The 20,773-nt window shown below is 34.5% G+C and overlaps 2 protein-coding genes across 4 annotated transcripts; both read right to left on the reverse strand.

The window, feature by feature from the left end:
- Positions 1 to 600: 600 nt before the first annotated feature.
- On the reverse strand, positions 601 to 3,059 carry LOC107832572 (putative transcription factor At5g61620). Its single transcript, XM_016660435.2, has 3 exons — positions 2,417 to 3,059; positions 1,414 to 1,619; positions 601 to 1,022 (listed from the first exon to the last, which is right to left on the reverse strand). Exons 1-3 carry the CDS (start codon positions 2,706 to 2,708, stop codon positions 723 to 725), a joined length of 798 nt encoding a protein of 265 aa, XP_016515921.1. The 5' UTR covers positions 2,709 to 3,059; the 3' UTR covers positions 601 to 722.
- A 1,633-nt stretch (positions 3,060 to 4,692) lies between these two features.
- LOC107832562 (inactive protein kinase SELMODRAFT_444075-like) lies at positions 4,693 to 10,467 on the reverse strand. Of its 3 annotated transcripts, none has more exons than XR_012695904.1 (9): positions 9,892 to 10,466; positions 9,187 to 9,341; positions 9,010 to 9,104; positions 7,829 to 8,853; positions 7,329 to 7,489; positions 6,205 to 6,293; positions 5,981 to 6,128; positions 5,716 to 5,865; positions 4,693 to 5,190 (listed from the first exon to the last, which is right to left on the reverse strand). XR_012695904.1 is itself a non-coding variant. In XM_075223560.1 (9 exons), exons 1-9 carry the CDS (start codon positions 10,070 to 10,072, stop codon positions 5,152 to 5,154), a joined length of 2,031 nt encoding a protein of 676 aa, XP_075079661.1. In that variant the 5' UTR covers positions 10,073 to 10,467; the 3' UTR covers positions 4,693 to 5,151. The 3 variants fall into 3 exon arrangements, 2 of the variants coding, with proteins under 2 accessions (XP_075079661.1, XP_075079662.1); XM_075223560.1 differs by having other exon boundaries at positions 6,217 to 6,293; positions 9,892 to 10,467; XM_075223561.1 differs by lacking the exon at positions 9,892 to 10,466 and having other exon boundaries at positions 6,217 to 6,293; positions 9,010 to 9,117; positions 9,187 to 9,325.
- Between the last annotated feature and the right edge of the window lie 10,306 nt (positions 10,468 to 20,773).

Raw genomic sequence — 20,773 nt, forward strand, 5'->3', positions numbered from 1 at the left:
AAAATACAGTTTGAGCGGGCCAAAGCACATAACCTACTTTGTAATGAGTTCAAGGCTTAATCATGTCTCAAGAACGCCTCATTGATTAGAGTTTGAACAATCTTAATGAAAAAAAAAAAAATGCACTTGAGTAAGGTTAGAATAGATAGGTAGAGTGACAATATCCGTCGGTATAGAATTTAGATGCTCAGAAGTCAGATGTGTGAAACAAAAACAATCATATCTCTGATGTAGGCTTTAGCTTTAATGGATAAAATAAATGTTGGGAGTAGGGGGAAGAGGACAAATCTCTATCCTCCACAGGAAACATGTGAATAACTATGAATACAGAGATTATCAGTGTTATTTATCAAGATATGGAGGTATGCTTGTTGGTTCAAAGGACACTTTCTTAAAAGTGAATGCACGATGTGACAATTGACAACTTGGTATACCAAATTTATTTGCGTTATGCCAAACTAAAACTCCTAAAACAGATGTCCTCCAACCCAATTAACCCCACCCATCACCCCTCAAAACAAAAAAAGAATGGGTCGATATTATTATTCACCCATTATTACTTTCTAATAGTACGTAATATTTGAGAAAAATGCTTTTCTCTTGGAAAGTCGTTGCCTGAAAATTTGATGTTAGAGATGGAGAATAGAGTTATTACAGGAGTTTACATTCTATATAGTAACATGATAAAAGGAAAACACATTCATTATAGCATAGAGAGTACGTTAAGTAACAGGAATAGGTCCAATTAGAAAGGTATTAGGCTTGCTTTTATCCACATTTGTTGGAGCTGCTAGACTTAGCTCCAAATCAAGTGCTGCTGCCACTGGAGAGTTGGACATAATAGTAGAAGAAGACATGACCATCTGATGAGAAGCAGAATTGAGATCCATCAAATTAGATAAACTAGTTTCTTGGCAAACTTCATTTAAGCTTGTTATCCCAGTTAGAGAATTTGCATAGTCTGGCTTGGTATTAATGTAATCGGTTATAGCATCAAGATGGTTCTTGTTGTTGCTCCTTACCTATCATGTTCAGAAAAATAACACATTAAATTTCAAATATATTATATTTGATTAGTAATTAAAGTGAAAAGAAGAGCGTATTGATTGGGATTTTTTGAGAACTAAATAATACTAGTAATAATGATGTCTAATTGATAGTTATAATAAGTAGTACGAAGTTAAAAGTTAAGATAGTTATAAGAAACATGACTTCTGCTAGTAAGCGAGGGAAGTCATTTTTCTCCGATTTAATGAAAAATATTTTTCTTAGAAATACTTTGCTATTAACTATGCAAAGACCATAGAATGACTATGTCATCAAAAATATTTTTCTAAAAAATGACATTGATGGTACCAAACACATAGAAATAGAAAATATATAGGCGATGAGGATCCTATATAGTATACGTACCAAGTCAAAGAGGCTGGAACGGCGCTTCTTACTGTTGATGAGATGATGAGTTGATAGTCTGAGGAAATACTTCTGAGCATGACTAGCAACTTGAGTTGGAGTTCTTGTTGTCACAAAGTTCCTTGAAATTCCTCTCCAATCTCCTTTACCTAACTTCTCTAGTCCCACTAAGAATGTTCTGTGTTCCTCCTCTGTCCATGCAACTCCTAAAATCATCCAACAATATCCATATAATTAACATTAAAAAAATGTGTGTGTATTTAAATCAAATGAGACACGGTTCGAATTTCAGTAAAAAATAAAAAATGTTAGCTGGTTTTCTTCTCATCTGCTTAATTAAACTTTGATGGATAAAATTATCTATATCTATATTGGCGTAAAGTACATGTATCCGGTGAAATAGTCTAGCTAGCTACAATCAAAGTGGCTCATATATAGCACCGCCTTTATTAAAAAAATGTCAAAATATTAATAGAACGACTTTGACTAGTTACATTGTAAATAGGCCAATCGAAAAGAATACAGTCCGACCTCTCTATAACCAATATTCTTATATAAGGACACTTCACTGTAAAAGTCAAGTTTTTCCGAAACCAAATTTCATGCTCTATTATAATAGTATATGGTTTCTATAACAACAATTCATGATAACATCCAAAAATATTTGGAACAAACGAGATTGTTATAGAGAGGTTTGACTGTAGTTTAAATCATACATGCATGAAGATATTGGAAAGGAATGTTCAATTGAGAGAACAAACACAAAACTTTTCCTTTCACAAAGACGAAGATGCATGGTTATTAAGATTGCATGCCAAAAAGGGTTTTCAATACCTGTTGAAGGGAAAGAAAACATGTAACTCTAGTTCTTCTGAAATTGTTAGTCAATCCTATTTTCGATAGGGGAATCTGATTTCGACAATTATTTTCATACAACAGTACCTTATTATACTGAAAAGTAGAGAAACCATTATACATCTAAACAAGAATAATTATTCCAAACCTTTCCTTCTATGTTGATGAGCTTGACCTAAGAGACAATCAGAGAGAGAACCATTTGTGCAACTAGTCTTTTCAGATGAAGATAAGCAATCTAAGCTTAAACTTTTCTTCAAGTGAATATCATGAGAAGAAGAAGATGATGATGAAGATGAAGATGAAGATGAAGAAGAGATATTGTCAAGTACTTGCACTCCAAAGAGTCTTAATCCACAGCTAATGACACCTACTCTGAAACTGGTGCAAGTTCTTGAATTATGACCTATCTTCCCACAATGTGAACACTTTCTCCTCATTTTTACCTAGCTACAGAAAATATTATTAACTTCCCAAACTACCAATTACTCCAAGAACTCAACATCCAGAATGAGTTTTCTCGTTTTGGTTGTGGAAAGAAGAGGAAATATTAAGTGGTTTATATGAGTAATAATATGTTTTGTAGTACAAGTTGGGTCTTATGAAAATAGGAGCATACACCAAGTGAAGATGATTGGATTGCCACGTTACTATTTGTTTTTTCTTGGATATTTTCCCAACTTGGGTTCATGACAAGAAATCAAGGAACAACTCCCCTTCCTTTACATATTAAAACACACAAGAAAGGATATACTTAAGTAGTAGAAGATGGTATAGGTTAATTTATCCTATGAAATATCATAATAATTACAGTATCAATTTTCTAGATTTGAATATGTTGTGGGGGTACCCTTTTACATGTATTAATTATTTGCGCTAATATTTCAAGCATTTGCATGTGTTTAAGCATGTAAAACCTCAACTAAACAATAAAAAAGTACCCTTAACTAATATTCATGTAATGGAAGATTTGTCACACCATTATCTCATATCTCGACAATTATAAAATAAATGGTCATCAAGCTAAGGTGATCAGGATAAAATAATCACTTGATAAATAATATTATCTACAATGTTAGATAAGCTTTTTTGTTGGGAAATATCTCTAGAATTTTTTAAAAAAGTTTCTAGTAAGTACTAAGTAATACATAATTGTACCGCACAATATAGTACTATATTTTTGTTTAGGACAATATTTAACAAGGCAATTTCAGTAATAGACATGCATGATTTAGTAAAAATATGACATAATAATAATAATAATAATAATAATAATAATAATAATAATAATAATAATAATAATAATAATACGACTTACAATATGAAACTATTACATTCACAAAGAACTGAAATATAAATACCGATAGGCCGGTCCTTAATAATATTTTTAAAATAAAGAGATCAACAACTTGACATGTCAACTATTTTGGGTCTTCCATTTAATCATTTTTAACCTGTATTTTGTCTGCCAAAGACTTGGCTGTCACACCATAGTCATTACTTAAATCAATGAACTGACCAACAGTTTACAACTTAGATCTAACTTAGATTTGGACGCGCATATATTTTAGTACTCAAAGTTTTTGTAGTTAGATATCTTATTCAACTTGGCTTTATCTCATAGTAGAGTTCTACTTAAAATATTAGCGACCAATTGCTTCATAGAGTATACGTCAAAAAAGATGTATACTTATTTAATGGTTTTATCTCTATCCTTCTAGGGAACTATATAATTTATGGTCAATGTACTAAAACCCCATCAAAATCATGATTTGGCATAATTATCCCAAGGAAGGAATCTTGATTTAGGGAACAAATCAAAAGATAAACTTTCTTTTCCTGACTTTATCACTTGCCGTAATGTTTTATTTATATATATACACACACGTCTCATGACCTTGCCACAAGTTGGGGGTGATTAAAGTCTAGAATATTAGACAGCCAATCTTTTCATCCTTTGAGGTCTCATGAATTTAAGATAATGTTTCCTTTTTGCATCCGCTGAAAGATGTCTTTCATTGTGCATTAGCCACTAATACAAACTTGGAACATTAAACAAAATGATGATAATTAAGATTCCACATAATTGAGCATCTCTCTCAAGTCATAACCAGTTGGACTTCCAATATCAAGTTTTAAGTTACATAAGAAAAAGATCTTCCTCTTCCTAGGTCAGCAAAACAGCCAAGTTCTTGTTTTCCTTTTCTTTTTTTTTTTTTTTTGGGTGAGGGGTGGGGGGGTGGGGGGTGGGGGGAGGTGCACGGCTCTGAGGTAGAGGCTAGAGAAAGGACCTGTTGGAAATTTTTTTGCACAAGAGGCCCAATACTTTTCTCATTGTTAGTAGCTTCACTACTTAGACTTTAGCGCGAAAGTAAAATGTTACGGGAGAAAGGTTATTTCTGCATTTGTTCCAGGTAAACAGAATAAAGTTCAACAAAATTGTGTATTCAAGACATTGCTTTTTTGAAGCCAAAAACCATTACATACAAGCTACAGTTTCACTGCCATTCCCATATCCAATGTTTCGTCTTAGTTCTACTATGAATAACAAATCAAATAATTTTTACACATTCATACTTATCACTGCTATACAGCATCTATAATGCATGTGGATCATAAAGTGTACAAAAAGAGGAACAAAATGTGGTTGATGATTGTGGGAGGACTAAAAATGGCCATGACATTCTTGTTTTTGCCGATCATGTAAGCTTCCCTTGTCTCGTACATAGGAGAACCTTTCTGCCCGTGGAATCTTTTTGCAGCCCCCAGAACAGTTGGAGCATTATTCTGAAATGGCCCTTGCCAGCTTTGGCTCAATTATCTTATGTCAAACTTGACTTCTTTTGAAGACCAACTCCAAAGCATTTTCATTTTACTACAAAGTTAGTTCACTAACACGTCGCCTTCTAACATCCGAAGTACCTACATGTGCAATGAGAACAACAGAGTGTACATAAGACTCATATTAAAGTAATTCTAGGGTGCTGCTAACATGATGTTAAGTTTAACACTGAAAGTGAAAATATACAGTCCATTGAAAATATACAGTGACGGCTTTAACCTAAACTCCTGCTACTGTAAAACAATAGGAGACAACAACAACAGACCCAGCGTAATCCCACAAGTGGGGTCTGGACAAACAATAGGAGACTCTTCATTTATAATAACTTCACTCAATAATGATCTTTTACAGCTACCACTCATGAAGAATCTATTAACATTAGGTCCTCCCTGTTTTCTTCTTTCTTTCTTCTTTTTGTTGTTTCTTTTTCCTTTTTTTCTTTGGGGGGTGGGGGGGTGGGGGGAATAAGAAAGCAATAGATCAACGCGTAACAGGTCGACGCATATAGTTAGCTTCCAGATATAGATGCTTTTGCAGCAAAAAAAGACAAACAGTTCTTTCACAAGTTTTCGTTTTTGGACAGCAAACTTCAGTATATCTCTTACCTGGGACATCCTCGGCCTTGAATGAGGGTCCCGTCGAATGCATAATGAAGCACAATGTAGCATGCCATGAATCTCCTGCTCCAAGTAGCAGTCCCCTAGACATGGGTCGATGAGTACAGAGATGGCACTCTTTCGCAGTAGAGGACGTGCCTGGTCCATTTGGAATATTAAGGATAAACTATTAGTACTCTACACCATTAAAGCACGGGTATATTGAGATTTTGATGTGACCATAAAACACAAGAAAAACTTAAAGAACTCATACCCACTCACTGAGGGACTGTTGGCCCTTGGGGCGATTAATGTCTATAGCTTTTCTTCCGGTAACAAGTTCCAATAGTACTACACCAAATGAGTAAACATCAGCTTTTTCAGTTATTTGACCACTTTGAGCATATTCCGGTGCCAAGTATCTGAACAAGAAATATCGAATCAATTAAAAGGCTGAAAGATAGTGTTAGTCGGGGCCAACTGTGTTATGTTTCATACTTAGCTATTTACCCAAATGTTCCGATTACTCTTGTATCAACACCCAAGTCCCCTTCTGGCTGCCACCTCGCCAGTCCAAAGTCTCCAACCTATATCACAAGGAAAAAATGAAGAGGGGACCTAAAAATTAAAGGATGAAAGAAGAGAATAATACACGCAAGCCAGAACAAGCAGACAGATCATTTTGTGACCAATTTTAGACAAAAAAACAGCCTACTACATTTTAACGACGAATTACTTCAGATATTTCCGAGTACTATTTCCCTTCCATTATGTTTGAAAACAACAACAACAACAACAACAACTACTACTACTACTACTACTACTACTACTATGCCGCAATTTCAAACAAGTTGGGGTCAACTAAAAGAATCCTCACTAATCATGTTCCCATTTAAATTCATCTCAGGTCAACATTACACAAAATAAATATAAAAACAAAAATACCTGAAGTACTTTCTATTTCCTACTGGCATAAGTATCTCTAATAGGACTAAAAGAGTCCTAGATAGTATATGACCTGAAGTAAGCATATTAACAACATTAAAATATCTTCTCAACTAATTGGTATCGCCTATATATATTTCCTGTTCTTCCATTGAACTTCATATCCATCTTAAAAATTGTATCTTTGCGACACTCATCTTGTGGATGTGTTGGACTTAAGCAGCTCAACATTTACTCCTATATACCATTACTGGTCTTATAACTACTATGTAGAACTTACTTTCCAGTTTGGTAGGAATCCTTCTATCACATAACACCCATGTAGCACTTCTCCAATTCAACCATCTGATTTTGATTCTATGTGTAGGTCTTCATCTATCATTTCATTCTCTTGGAACATAGTCTTATATTTGGATTGCTTGCATTTAGGCACCATAATCTCATCTAATGTCACCTCGACTTTACTCTTTTTTGTGCTAACTAAACTTGTAGTGCATGTATTCAGTCTTACTTCTACTTATCCTAAAAACCTTACTTTCCAGAGTACTTCTCCTTAGAGAAAAAGATTTACAAGATCATCTAAAGCTTATAACTTTTAAAGAAATAAAAGAGGACCAAAACATGACCAGAGATTCTTGTAAAAAGATAAACATAAAGTGTACAAGAGCAACACACACCAATGGTTCAAAATCATGAGTTAGGAGGATATTATTTGGCCGCAGGTCACGATGAACAATACAACCTACTCTGCACTCCTCGTGCAGGTATCTCAATCCTCGAGCAGCTCCGACGGCAATCTTTTGACGTGCTGGCCAATTTAATGGATGTCCATTACGTCCTGCAGGTTGGAGAAATTCATTATCAACAAATAAATATGGGTTGCAGAATTTGTGACAGGTTCCTAAGCTTTGTTGTTCCCTATTTGCTCCACACATTAGCAAAGAATATAGTTCTCATAATAATCGACCAGATATAGTGATTTAGATTTAGCAAAGAATATAGTTCTCATAATAATCGACAGATTTTTGTAGACAGGAGTTACTTGTGGAAGTGGAACCACACCAAAAATAAAGGCTTCAATTTTTACTCAATTAAAGCATTTGAATGTCACACATTGAGAAAGACATGAGATGTAAAGAGGATTGAGAGATAAAGACAGGAGTGGAGAGGCTGGTACCATAAAGGTGAGAATCTAAGGAGCCATTGCAGATGTATTCATAAACTAGCAACCTTCTTCCATCCTCCACACAGAAGCCGATCAGCATCACAACATTTCGATGCTGAGCACAGCTCAGGACCTCCACCTCAGAGCAAAATTCAAGGTCGCCCTGCGAACTAGCCGATTTGTATTGCTTGACTGCTATGACTTGTCTATCTGGTAAGTGTCCACGATGTACAGAACCATATCCACCCTCAGCCAAAAAGTTAGCTTGTGAAAATCCACCAGTAGCACGTTCGAGCTCAGAATAAGTGAACCACCTAGGTGGTTTTCCAAATACAGGTGCCTTGTGTTGGCATATTGAACAAAGTGGAGGAGGATCAGCAGGAGAATTTTTGGTTAATGACATCATTTTTCTCATATTATTGTTTACTTCCAGATCATGTCTTTCTTTCTTTAGACGAACTCCAGGGTCCTGATCACGTCCAAATGATTTCTCCGGGGTAACATCATGCTTCAACTTTAGCAATGTGCCTTTGGATCTCGGTGAGTCTTTCTTTAAGAAACTTGAATATTCCTTTGCTGCAATGAGAATGTCTTGCATCCATTGGTGGGAACATATGCTTGTTGTAGGAGAATTTAGCTTTTCACTATCTGTGTCAGAATCAGATTCATCTGAATAATGATTGCATTTATGCGAAAAGCTCTTCTTCATATCCCAATTGATCTCAGAGAAGAAAAGCGGAGAGGCCCCTATGTCTAGACTGGAAATCGAGGATGTCCCGGCGTCAGTTGTGGTGAATGATGAATGCTCTGGACTACTTGCTGGAGTCACGTTTGGCACCCGAATCTCATTCCAGGGATCATCAGACTTTTCACCTAAATGTTTTGAAGAAGCTCGTGACCTACGGGAGACTTCAGTGTCAGTGTTAGGCGATCCAATGAAATTCAACCTAAGTACTTTTGGTTGAGAATTTTTCATCTGAACAATACTGCAGTCCAGTTGTTGTTCCATACATATTCTGGCCTCTTTTTTCATCCTCCTGAACATGAGTCATCAAGGAAATATGCATTTAGCACAAAACAGATTCAAATCAAACATCATGCACCAAGAGAAACTAAACACCTACAATCTAATCAGATGCAAAACACAAAGTACTAATGCATGCAAACATGAAATAAGATTTACACTGTATTACTTATCCAACACCACCCATCGTGTCTGAACTCTCCTGGCTTCAGCAGCCACTACTCCAGACTGCGACCCAGAAATGACTTTGACCTTCACCTTTATCTGTGAAATAAAACTGAATGATGTTTGAATCCCATGTGTTCCTTGAAGGAACTATGATTTCAGAATTAGATGTATCACTTACTTTATCTGGATCATAAATATCATGAAGTTGAAGCAACATTTGAGTGCATGATTCTGTAATGAAGTCCTTCTGATCTAAAGTTGTTCCAGACAATGATCTCCAGTTGCTATTCGTGCAATCACTGTTAAATCTAGGAAAACCCCAAAGCCTTTTACCTGAAAGTGTAGTTCAAGTCACTTTAACATATTGCTCTATAGCAAATGAAAGGACAAATGACAAAGACTGAAGAAACTAGAAACACACATGGAACTAGCGTAATTCTTGCACGGATCAAGTTAAACAGGACAATGACATGAATCAAGGCTTGAGCTAGCAATGGCTCTACAAATTCTGGAAGAATATGCCTATTCATTATCAGGAAAAACGGTGAAGTTTCGCTTAGTTAAAGACACAAAGACAGGTAGCAAGCAGGGATTTTGGCCAAACCACCTATAAAGTAGAAGGATTGATGTCTGGCATAAACTAAGTAACAGGGCAGCCCGGGTCACTAAGCTCCCGCTATGCGCGGGTCTGAGGAAGGGCCGGACCACAAGAGTCTATTGTAAGCAGTCTTATCCCCACCGTTTCCACGGCTCGAACCCATGACCTCTTGGTCACACGGCACCAAGTTTACCCGTTACCACATAAACTAAAAAGTATACTCATAAAAGCATTTTTAACACTAGTAGTATGTAAATGCATGTTAGGGCAGTAGATAAAGTTTACTTGAGCTATGAGGAGGAATGAGCACGAGCAGCTTAACAGAATCCCCAGGTTGAACCACATGAGTTAATGCCCAGATAAAGGCACTTCTTGATATATCTCTTGAAGCATTCACAGCAACAAGCACCACTCTCTTTCCCACATCCATGCTTCTATTAGTCCCACTCTTCTCTCGCAGATTCATCTCAATCCTAACCTCTAAAAAGTTAATTCTTGATTATTCCTCAGAAACCCATTTCAGCAAATATCTTTTTGCCCAAAATAACAAAAAGATTCCTCCTTTAGACTGCCACTTGCTAAGTTTATAAAACAGACCAAAGTCCAAGATCAAGAATTGGACTGTAACTGAAAAAATGAGGAAAGTATGAGCCAGAAACAGAACAGAAAGCGAGGTGTCATGATTTTCTGGGGTTAAGTAAAAAGGTAAAGCAGAAAAATCCAAAAATGTCAGTAAAGCAGCCAGCAATTGCAGGCTTGATTTATCGCATCATTTTTCAACAGGAATTCAATTATTGAGATAATCAAATACGTACAAACAAGAGAGAGGTGCCGAACAAAGAATTGATAAAAAGCGCATCAAAGGAATGGAAGACAAAGACAGTGAAAGGTAAACAAACGTTGAATTAACACTCGTATTCCAGCGACCCCACAAATTAGACACCAGCAGGAGAAAAAGTCTATATACTCTTTATTACTAATTACTAATGGAATCAACGATGTCTACACTCCAAGAATATTACGTAGTAGTGTCAACTGCAGCAGCTTCATTTTCTTTTCTTTTTTCTTTTTCTTTATAGTACAAACTTTAAGATTTTTTTAAAAAAAGGCGATCGTATGTGTGGAAAATTTCTATAAGCTTGAGCTCTTCAACTTCAGTATAGACAGTAATGTAGTATGATTTGTAAACGAGTTGTACTAATTTTAAAATAAAATAATAAAAAAATTATTTAAAATTATTTTATCTGTTATGCTTCTGGGCCTCAACAAATCACCTATATGAAACTATATTACTCTCACTACTCAAATTTTACTATAATTACATTTTATATACTCAATTATCATTTATGTACATTTTAAGGAAATTAATGATAATAATTAGTGTCCTAAAATTACTCTAACATATCTTCCACTCCCCCACATTTCTCTCTCCACATCTCATCCCTCTCCCTCAGGTATCTTGCACCCACCCACGATTCCATCATTGGCAACCATTAAAAAGCTTTGAATTCGAATTTGGGTTTTCAAAAAACATTATTTGTTTGAATTGGATGTTGTTGCAAAGAATTGAGAATTTCCTCTATGTCTTTCTCTATCTCTCAATCCCTAATTTCAGTAATGTAAAGCAAAGGAAAAGAGAGCAGCAATTCCACCATTGACAGCCATTAAAAAACTTTGAAGCTTTGAATTCGAATTTGGGTTTTCAAAAATCATTATTTGTTTGGATTGGGTGTTGTTGCAAACAATTGGGAATATGGTTTGGAGTTTATATCTCAATTTTGAGGGGTTTTGGTGAAGATTAGACTTGGTTTTGGCTGAATTTCAGATTGAAACTCGAAGAAGAAGAAGACATGATATACATTATATTTACGAAATTGTAGTAAAATTGTAGAAAAATTGTATTCTGTTGTTTTTATATATATTTTTTATTTATTTAACTATTGTATGAAAGTTGAACAACATTGTATTAAACTTATATTTAAGTTGTATGATATTGTAGTTGTATATAACTGAGTAAAAATAATGTATGAAAATTGTAGATAAGTTGTATAATTTATAATTAGTTGTATGATTTTTATTTTTACTATGTATAAATCAGATATAAAATATACAAAAGACATATTGTATAAATTTTGTATTTAAGTTGTATGTTATTATAGTTGTATTTAACTGGATATAAATAATGTGTGAATGTTGTGGATAAATTATAGATGAGTTGTAGATAAATTGTATAATATATAATTAGTTGTATTAAATTTATTTTTACTATGTATAAAGCAAATACAAAATATACAAAAGACATATTGTATGAAAGTTCGAACAACATATTGAAATTGAGGGGAATTTAGATGTTTGATGTCGGAAAATATGTTAAAGTACATGTAACTTGATACATTTGTTTATAAAGACTAAGATAGAAACACGTGTTTCTTCCATATCCAAGGATACTATGTTAAGCATGAAAAAAGAAAAAATTTAATATCACATTTGAGCAATTAAACGTAAGACAAAATAGTATAATTTAATTAATTTATAATTCTTACATTATAATTTAAGGTCAAAATTATAGGAAGACCCATTCAATTGTGTCAACTGTCGTAATGCATAAAAGTGACTTGTATTTTCATTAGAGTGATTAAATGATTCGTCAACTCTTATTAATCTTCATTCCCAACCCCAAAACACGTGTTCAAGGAATATAGCGACTTATCGGAGAAACTGGTACAATAATGTCAGTTCGTATGTGAGTAACCAATTAATTAACCAAAAGAATTCCTTTGGATTAGTGAAGTGCATACAACTGCAGTACTAAGAAATTGTATGTTTAAATTCACTTCTATGCAAGATATAACTTATGCCGAAGATATGGGAAGAAAGAGAGAATCTGGGGAGAAGAGGGGAGAGAGGAGAGGAAAAAAGGAAAAGTGTATAACTAAATCTCTTGATTGAAGGCACAAATAATGAACTGGGAGCCTTTTAAGGTGGATTGTATATATTTCGTAAATAAAACTTGTTTATGCCGGGTAATTAACTAAACATGAACATCAAGGGTAATAAAATTTCAAATAGTGTATAGGAATGAAAAAAATCCCTATTTATAATGCCATTAACAGATGAGAAAAATTTTACTCAATACGTTGTTCACAATAAATGACCAATTAACTTTTTTATTTTGGTCCAAAATAAGTGTTCAATATATAATCAAAATAAAATTCAATTTATTTTTCCAAAATTATCCTTATGTATGTATCCCTAAAAAGTCTTTTACTCCCCACATTAAATTATGCTGCAACATTTAATTAAAGATAGTTTAGTCACACTAAGTATTTTTGTCTAGATTTTAGTATTTCCTTAATGAGTGTACCCAAAGCAAATTGGTCACTTATTGTGGACCGGAGAGAGTATCGAATAATGCAAAGACAAATTTAACCTTTTGCTTACCATTAAATATGGGGCAATCATAACTCAACGGTATTAAATAATCTCTTAGAATGTTTGGATGGTTTTCTGTGATTTTTTAGGAACCTTTTTCTGTAAACATATATTTTAATTGCATACCAGGATCTTGAACATGATAATCTTACATAAAATTGTTACAGAAAATATACCTGAATCGTAAGCCATTATCACAAAGTGGAAGCGTTAATTGGAAATGGTTTCTTGTTCCTTGCCCTAACTTTCGTTACCACCGACTTTAGTGATGGAAGAGAGAAATAAAATACGGTAACCTTAATGGGTGGGGAGATGACCAATTTATAGAGGTTCTCATTTAATCTGGTACGTCCATCAAGTAATCGATCAGACGAATGAAATTTGCACATTAATTAAATATTAATTATGTGCCTTAAACTTATTGGGCCACCAATAAATTAACGTAAGAAAATCTTACATTCTCCACTTGGCCCAATAATCACATAATATTAATATTTAATATAAGAACATTATTTGCGCATAAACAAATCTCCTCTATAATGTCCATCATAAATACCACAATACGATAAACTAGTAAATATGAGTTATGGCAGTTATATATAATTTGTCTACATACTTCCTTCCATATACTACAACATTAGTAGTTTATCGTATGAGGTTCATAAGCTATAAAATATTATGGTTCATAGTAATGTCTTATTGAGACTTATCCTGTAACATCTCAAAACAATAATGTGTACATTATTTTAAGAAATAGGAAAGCACTAATATATACCAGAAACACATAAATGAGCTCCGAGTGTCGAAACATCATAAATATATCAATCATAAATGCAACCAAGACCCATTCTATGTACATGTTCTTTAAATATCTTTGGTTGTAAACCTTTCGTTAACGGGTCTGCAATCATGAAATCTGTTCTAATATGCTCAAGTGACACTCTTTATTTCTGAACTTCCTCCTTGGCGGTAAAGTACTTTAATTCCATATGTTTGGCACCTTTGGAGTACTTATCATTCTTGGAGAAGAATACTGCTGCAGAATTATCACAGTAAATTTTCAGCAGCTTGGTAATGGTATCGACAACCCCAAGTCCTAAAATAAAGTTTCGAAGCCAGAATGCATGATTTGTGCTTCAAAACATGCCACAAATTCTGCTTTCATCATGGATGTAGCAATGACAGACTGTTTAACACTCTTTCACGATTTTCTCCTTCAGCTAATTGGAACAAATAACCAAACATGGATTTTCTAGTGTCAATACATCCAGCGAAATCTGAATCCGAGTATCCAATAACTTTCAAATGCTTGGATCTCCTATACATGAGCATGTAATCCTTCGTTCCTTTCAGGTACCTCAAAACTTTCTTTGCAGCTTTCCAGTGATCAATTCCTGGGTTACTCTGATATCTTCCTAGTATTCAGATCGCAAAACTAATATCCGGTCTTGTGCAAGTCTGAGCATACATCAGACTACCAACACTAGAAGAGTAAGGAATTGATTCCATTTCTTTTTGTTCTACATCATTCTTAGGGCATTGCATGAGACTAAATTTGTCCCCTTTTTGAATTGGGACAATTTCTGCTGAACAGTTATTCATGTTAAATCTCTCTAGAACACTTTTGATATAGCTTTTCTGAGACAATCCCAATAATCCTTGTGATCTATCACGAAATTTCTATTCCTATAACATAGGATGCCTCATCCATATCTTTCATATTAAAATTCTTACAGAGAAAATCTTTAGTCTCACGCAATATGCCTAAATCATTAGCAGCAAGTAGAATATCATCAACATATAGGACTAAAAATATAAACTTGCTTCCACTTGTCTTTTGGTATATACACCGATCAACGGTATTTTTCACAAATACAAAAGATGTTATGATATCATTAAACTTTATATACCATTATCGTGAGGCTTGTTTAAGTCCATATATATATTGACTTCTTCAGTTTACACACTATTGACCTTTTCCTTTAGTTTCAAAACCCTCTGGTTGGTCCATATAAACTTCCTCCTCGAGATCTTCATTAAGAAGGACAGTTTTCACATCCATTTGGTGTAACTCTAAATCATAATGAGCCACCAAAGCCATAATAATTCTTAACGAGTCTTTCTTTGAGACTGGTGAAAAGGTCTCTTTATAATCAATGCCTCCATTCTGAGTATAACCCTTGGCAATAAGTCTGGCTTTGTATCGTTCAATATTTCCATTTGAATCGCGTTTGGTCTTAAAGACCCATCTACACCCGATTCTTTTAGAACTTTCTGGCAATTCAACAAGATCCCAGACTTTATTGTATTACATGAATTTTAACTCTTCCTTCATGGCATCAATCCATTTGTCAGACTCATTACTTTTTATGGCTTGTGAAAATGAAACTGGATCCTTATTAAGACCAATGTCAAAATCTGACTCTTGCAAATAAACCACGTAATCATCCGAAATAGCCGATTTTCTAACTCTTTGAGATTTTCTTAATGACATTTCTTGTGGTTCATTTGTGTTAGATATTTGTGAGTTAATTTCTTCATGAAGTGTTTCACCCAAATGTTGTTCAGTGTTGTCAAAGTATTCTTCAATAACTGGAACAATATTTGGTATTTGTGTGGAAGTAGGCACATTCGTGGGTAATAAAATATTGACCCTCACCTCTTTTATTTCCAAACTTTATTTTTCAACACTTCCACTAACTTCACCATTCTCAGTAAATCTTGCATTACCGGTTTTAATAATTCTCGAACTATGGTTTGGACAGTAAAACACATACCCTTTAGATTTCTCTGGGTAACCAATAAAGTAACCACTTATTGTTCGAGAATCTAATTTCTTTTCTTGTGGATTATAAACTCTAGCTTCCGCTGGGCAACTCCAAACATGCAGGTGCCTTAAACTAGGTTTCCTTTCTGTCCACAGTTCAAAAGGGGTCTTTGGAACTTCCTTACTTGGAGCCCTATTTAATAAATATACAGCGGTTTTAAGAGCATACATCCATAATGATTTGAGTAACGAGGAATTACTCATCATGCTCTTAACCATATTCATAAGTGTTTGATTACACCTTTCTGTAACACCATTTTGTTGAGGTGTTCCTGGCATAGTATACTATGTACATATGCCACGTTCCTTGAGGAACTTTGCAAATGGACCCAGACGTTGTCCTGATTCATTATATTTTTCATAATATTCACCACCTCTATCTGACCTAATGATTTTCACCTTTTTATCTAATTGCCTTTCAACCTCATTAACAAACATCACTTTTTTATCTAATTGCCTTTCAGCCTCATTAACAAACACTTTGAGAGCATCTGTTGCTTGAGATTTTTCTTTCAGCAAATAGATGTATCCAAAATGTGAAAAATCATCGATAAAAGTGATAAAGTATTTTTCTCCCCCAAAATATTTAACATCAAAGGGTCCACAAATATCGGTGTGTATAATTTCAAGAAGCTAGGTACTTCTTGTGGCACCTTTCTTACTATGCTTGGTTTGCTTTCCCTTAATGCAATCCAAACATATAGTAAGATTAGTAAAATTTAGATTCGGAAGAATCTCATTCTTTACTAATCTTTCTAACCTTTCTTTAGATATATGATCCAAACCTCTATGCCACAAGTAAACAGAACTTTCATCTAGTGAACTACGTTTAATTCCAACATTATGTTGAACAGTAAGAAGGGATTCAGCAAAACCAATATCGAGTTTCAATTTATATAACCATCACTAGGAAACCCAGAACCATACAAAATAGCATTCTTATATAAATTAAAACATCCATTCCCAACATTTAAATCAAATAATAGAAACATCAAGTCTTGAAAGAGAAATCAAATTCCTAGAAACTGAAGGTACATAAAGAGTCTGCAATAGATCAAGGTGACGTCCAGTCTCCATGATTAAACGATAAGTCCCTATGCCTTCAATTGAAGCCTTTATACGATTTTCCATGAACAAGAAATCCTTATTTGGATTTGTAGTTTGGATCGTAAGGAATCCCTGCAATGTAGTAGATACATTAGCAGTTACACCAGAATCAAGCCACCAAGTATTATTAGGAATTTCTATTAAATTTGATTCGAAACATACAAAAGCACTAATTGTACCTTTCTTTTCGAACCAAGTGTGAGCACGTGATTTTTGCCCTATATGAATCTATAAAATTCAAGAAAATAAAATTTTTCCATTATTTGCAATTTTATAAGATTTAGTGAGAATTTGTGTTAATTGTTTGCATTTCTGTGCATGTTTATTTCTGTTAAAAATCATGAAAATGTTAGAAACACCATGCATTGCATTTAGAATTTATTTTTATATTTTTTGAGGTTGATTATTGAATTAGTTGCTTTATTAAAATTAAAATTCCAAAAATTGGCCCACTTTTGCATTTTAGCTTTTTAATTTTAAAAATTAGTAATTTCCTCTCTTAATTTAGGAGTAATTAATTTTCATAAATATTTTAGTAGATGATCAGTCTTATTTTTTTTTTCAAAATGATTATTTTAGGAGTATTAATTTAGGTTTGAATTAACTAAAATAGGAAAAGAGAAAAATAGAAAAAAAAAGAAATGAAAAAGAGAATTAAAAAATAGGGGTGTTGTGTAATGGACCAAAAATACAAAGCCCAAATCATTTTTTCTCACCTATCCGCCCAGCCCAACTCCATACCCTGATGCAGCCCAGCCCCACTCTCGAATCAAAACGACCCCGTTTCCATTAGGTCAATCCCAACCGTCGATTTAATTCGATCCAATGGCTGGGAACTGGGTATCCAAGCCATACAAGAGTGTCCGAACCCACCCCCTAAACCATTCGAACCCCTCCCACTCTTTCATCTCTCTCAACCCAAACCTTAGAAGATCTGCCGCCTTCAAATCTCCATCGTCTCCGGCCGGCAGCGCAACCCCAAACCGCCTCCAAATTCACACCTTATAACCACCAAGCCTCCCCAAACTCGAAACCTTTGGTGTTTTTCCTAAATAACTGCTGGAATTCGTTGAATCTCAAATCCAGATGTGCCCTAATTTCGGAGTTCAGATTTTTTCTTGAAGCTTCCGCTTGTCATGGCTCGAAGCTAGCCCTGGTAGACCATTCTTGACTAGAGTGGTCATCATGGTCGGCTTCAAGCTTCGTCAAAGCATCCCAAGTTTGGTCATCTATGCTCTTATTCTCCGAGTTTTGGTGAGTTGTTCATCTCTTTCTTTATCTTTATTTTTTGAGTCTTCGTCTCTTCTTGATTCTTTCCTTTTCTTCATTTCTTTTCTGATTCAAATCGATTTCTGCTTGCATGTTAGGTTTAAATCATATTAGTTTATAGTAATATTAGCTTAATAATACAATTAACATATTTTGTTAGTACATTTGATTTCGTGCTTGCTTTTTGCTCAATTCTGCTTTTTGTTTTTGATTCTTTGGAAATTTGATGTCAGGAGTTCAAAACTCCATTGGTCTGTTGTTTTTGCAGTTTGTTGGTAGTACAGAAGTCCAAAGAAAAGGGGGAAGGTTTCAATTCTCGCTGTATGTCACATTTGTTGGATTTTGATAAGGTAAATAACAACCTTCTAAAGGGTATTTAGGGGAATTGGATAGATAGGAATCTTGGCTAACTGACTAGGAAGCTGCTAGGAAGGTGGGAATTGAGTGAATTACTGAATAGTTTAAAAGATTAGGGTCCAAAATGAAAAGATGAAAAATTGGGGAAGGGGTAAATGGTAAAGTTTTAAAATCAATTTTGCTGCCCTAAAGCTGGTTATAAAAAGACTCATTCCCTTCATTTTCTAGCAGGGATTAGAATACAAAAATTAGCAAATGGCTGAAATATACACACACTGATATATGTTCAAAAATTAGAAAGAAAAACACAAAAAGGGGTCTCCAACACTGTTCCATTGCAGTTGATTTTCATTTTTTTTTGGGTTTAAAAAGCTTGAACACATTGCTGCTCTTCTGGGTTCGAAACATGGATTAAATTAATGGTGTTGTTGCTGTTTACTGTGGTCTGAAGCTCCATTGATCTCTTTTGTCACCTTGCTGAAGTTTTTGTTATTTTTGGCTGTATCCAGGTATGGTCATTACTCTTGAAATGACAAGTTTGAAGCAATGCATGGATTAAAGTGGAAATGGACTATTCTGCCTTTCATTCTTCTGTTTATCTTCAACATTTGATATGTTTTACTGGTTTATGGTAGTTGTTACTTCCTAGTTATGTCTGAGTGCTAGTATTTGCGCTTTTCTTTAGTGAACTAGGAGTTTGAATATTCTGAGTCTCATATTTGTATAGTGTTTGGTTATAATTTTAAGAATTGTTTAACTATGGTTGTAAGGTTGCTAAATGACTTGGACATTTGAGTATTTTCAGCATGTTTTAATTTTTTGATTCCGTAAACACTCATGGTTAGATGATTAGGACCAGTGTTAGTCCATTAATATTGTAGTGTAGTTTGATTTCAGAATGTGTGTTTCATTTTAGCTAAACTCTGCAGATTATTTGAGCCACAATAGGTTAAGAAAAGCTGTTGGGTCTCAAATGAGTTTGACATGGGGCCCAATTTCAGGTGGCCCAGTCTTAAGCTGGGGCATTTTCAGATCAATGTCAATTATTTGTTTCCTTGATATTTCATTTAGCTTAATTCAATTTTGGTTGGCAGTATGATTAAATCGCTTTTGGATAACCAATAATCTGCGCTTGGGCTTTGTGTTTGGCCCAGTTGAGTCGTTGATGCTTCCTGCAGCTTCAACATCGACTTTGGGCTTCCCCTTTAGCCCAATCCCTTTAGTCTCGTTTCTGGTTGTATCTGCAGTAATTTGGGGCCTCTAGTTGGCCTGTTCTCCTAAAATTAGTTAAAGGGTCTAGAGCATGTACCCTAAGTCTTTTAATAATAGCTCAAACCAATTGGATCTAAATAATCAAGAGCCCAATACATGTACCCCAACCCTTTTTACCACTAACAACCGTTCTTTTAGTTCAAATCAATTAGAGAGAAGAGTATCCAGCCTGCGTTAATTAGATGTGTTTCTTTTAAAAACGAATTGAAATGTGCCATATCAAACAAGACCTATAATTTATGGCCCTTAAAGACTAGATCAAGACATCACTTGAAGAAAGAGATTGAGGCATGCCATAAGCAAATTAAATCATCTATGGCTCTCATGAGTATTATAATTTAGATATTAAAAATGAACTTCGTAGTTTGCTTTAGGCGCGTTAATTATATAATTATCACGGCTATTACTAAAATCCGGGTGTGCATTTTATGTGATTCGGTTCTAATTTCCAACAAGGTTAAATAGAACGTATCGTGAATCACGAGTGCATTTCATGTAGCGTGGCTTGTGATATGTTTTAAATAACCTTGAATTTTCCTAAAATATTAAAAGCGGTTAAAAAGTCAAAAGGGCACGTAGGTTTAAAATGTGTAATTAAATCAGATAATTGAGCTAATATTAATAGTTGAGCGACCGTGCTAGAACCACGGAACCCATGAATGCCTAACACCTTCTCCCGGGTTAATAGAATTCCTTACCCGAATTTCTGTGTTTCGCAGACCATAATTAGAGTCAAACTTCCTCGATTCGGGATTTCAAACTGGTGACTTGGGACACCATAAATTATCCCAAGTGGAGACTCTGATTTCAAACAAATAATCTCATTTCGATTGTCACTTAAATTGGAAAAAAAACTCCCTTATACCCTTCCGAGGTAGAAAAAGGAGGTGTGACAGCTTTGGC

This window comes from Nicotiana tabacum, chromosome 10 (genome assembly GCF_000715075.1).
Source record: "Nicotiana tabacum cultivar K326 chromosome 10, ASM71507v2, whole genome shotgun sequence".
NCBI lineage: Eukaryota > Viridiplantae > Streptophyta > Magnoliopsida > Solanales > Solanaceae > Nicotiana > Nicotiana tabacum.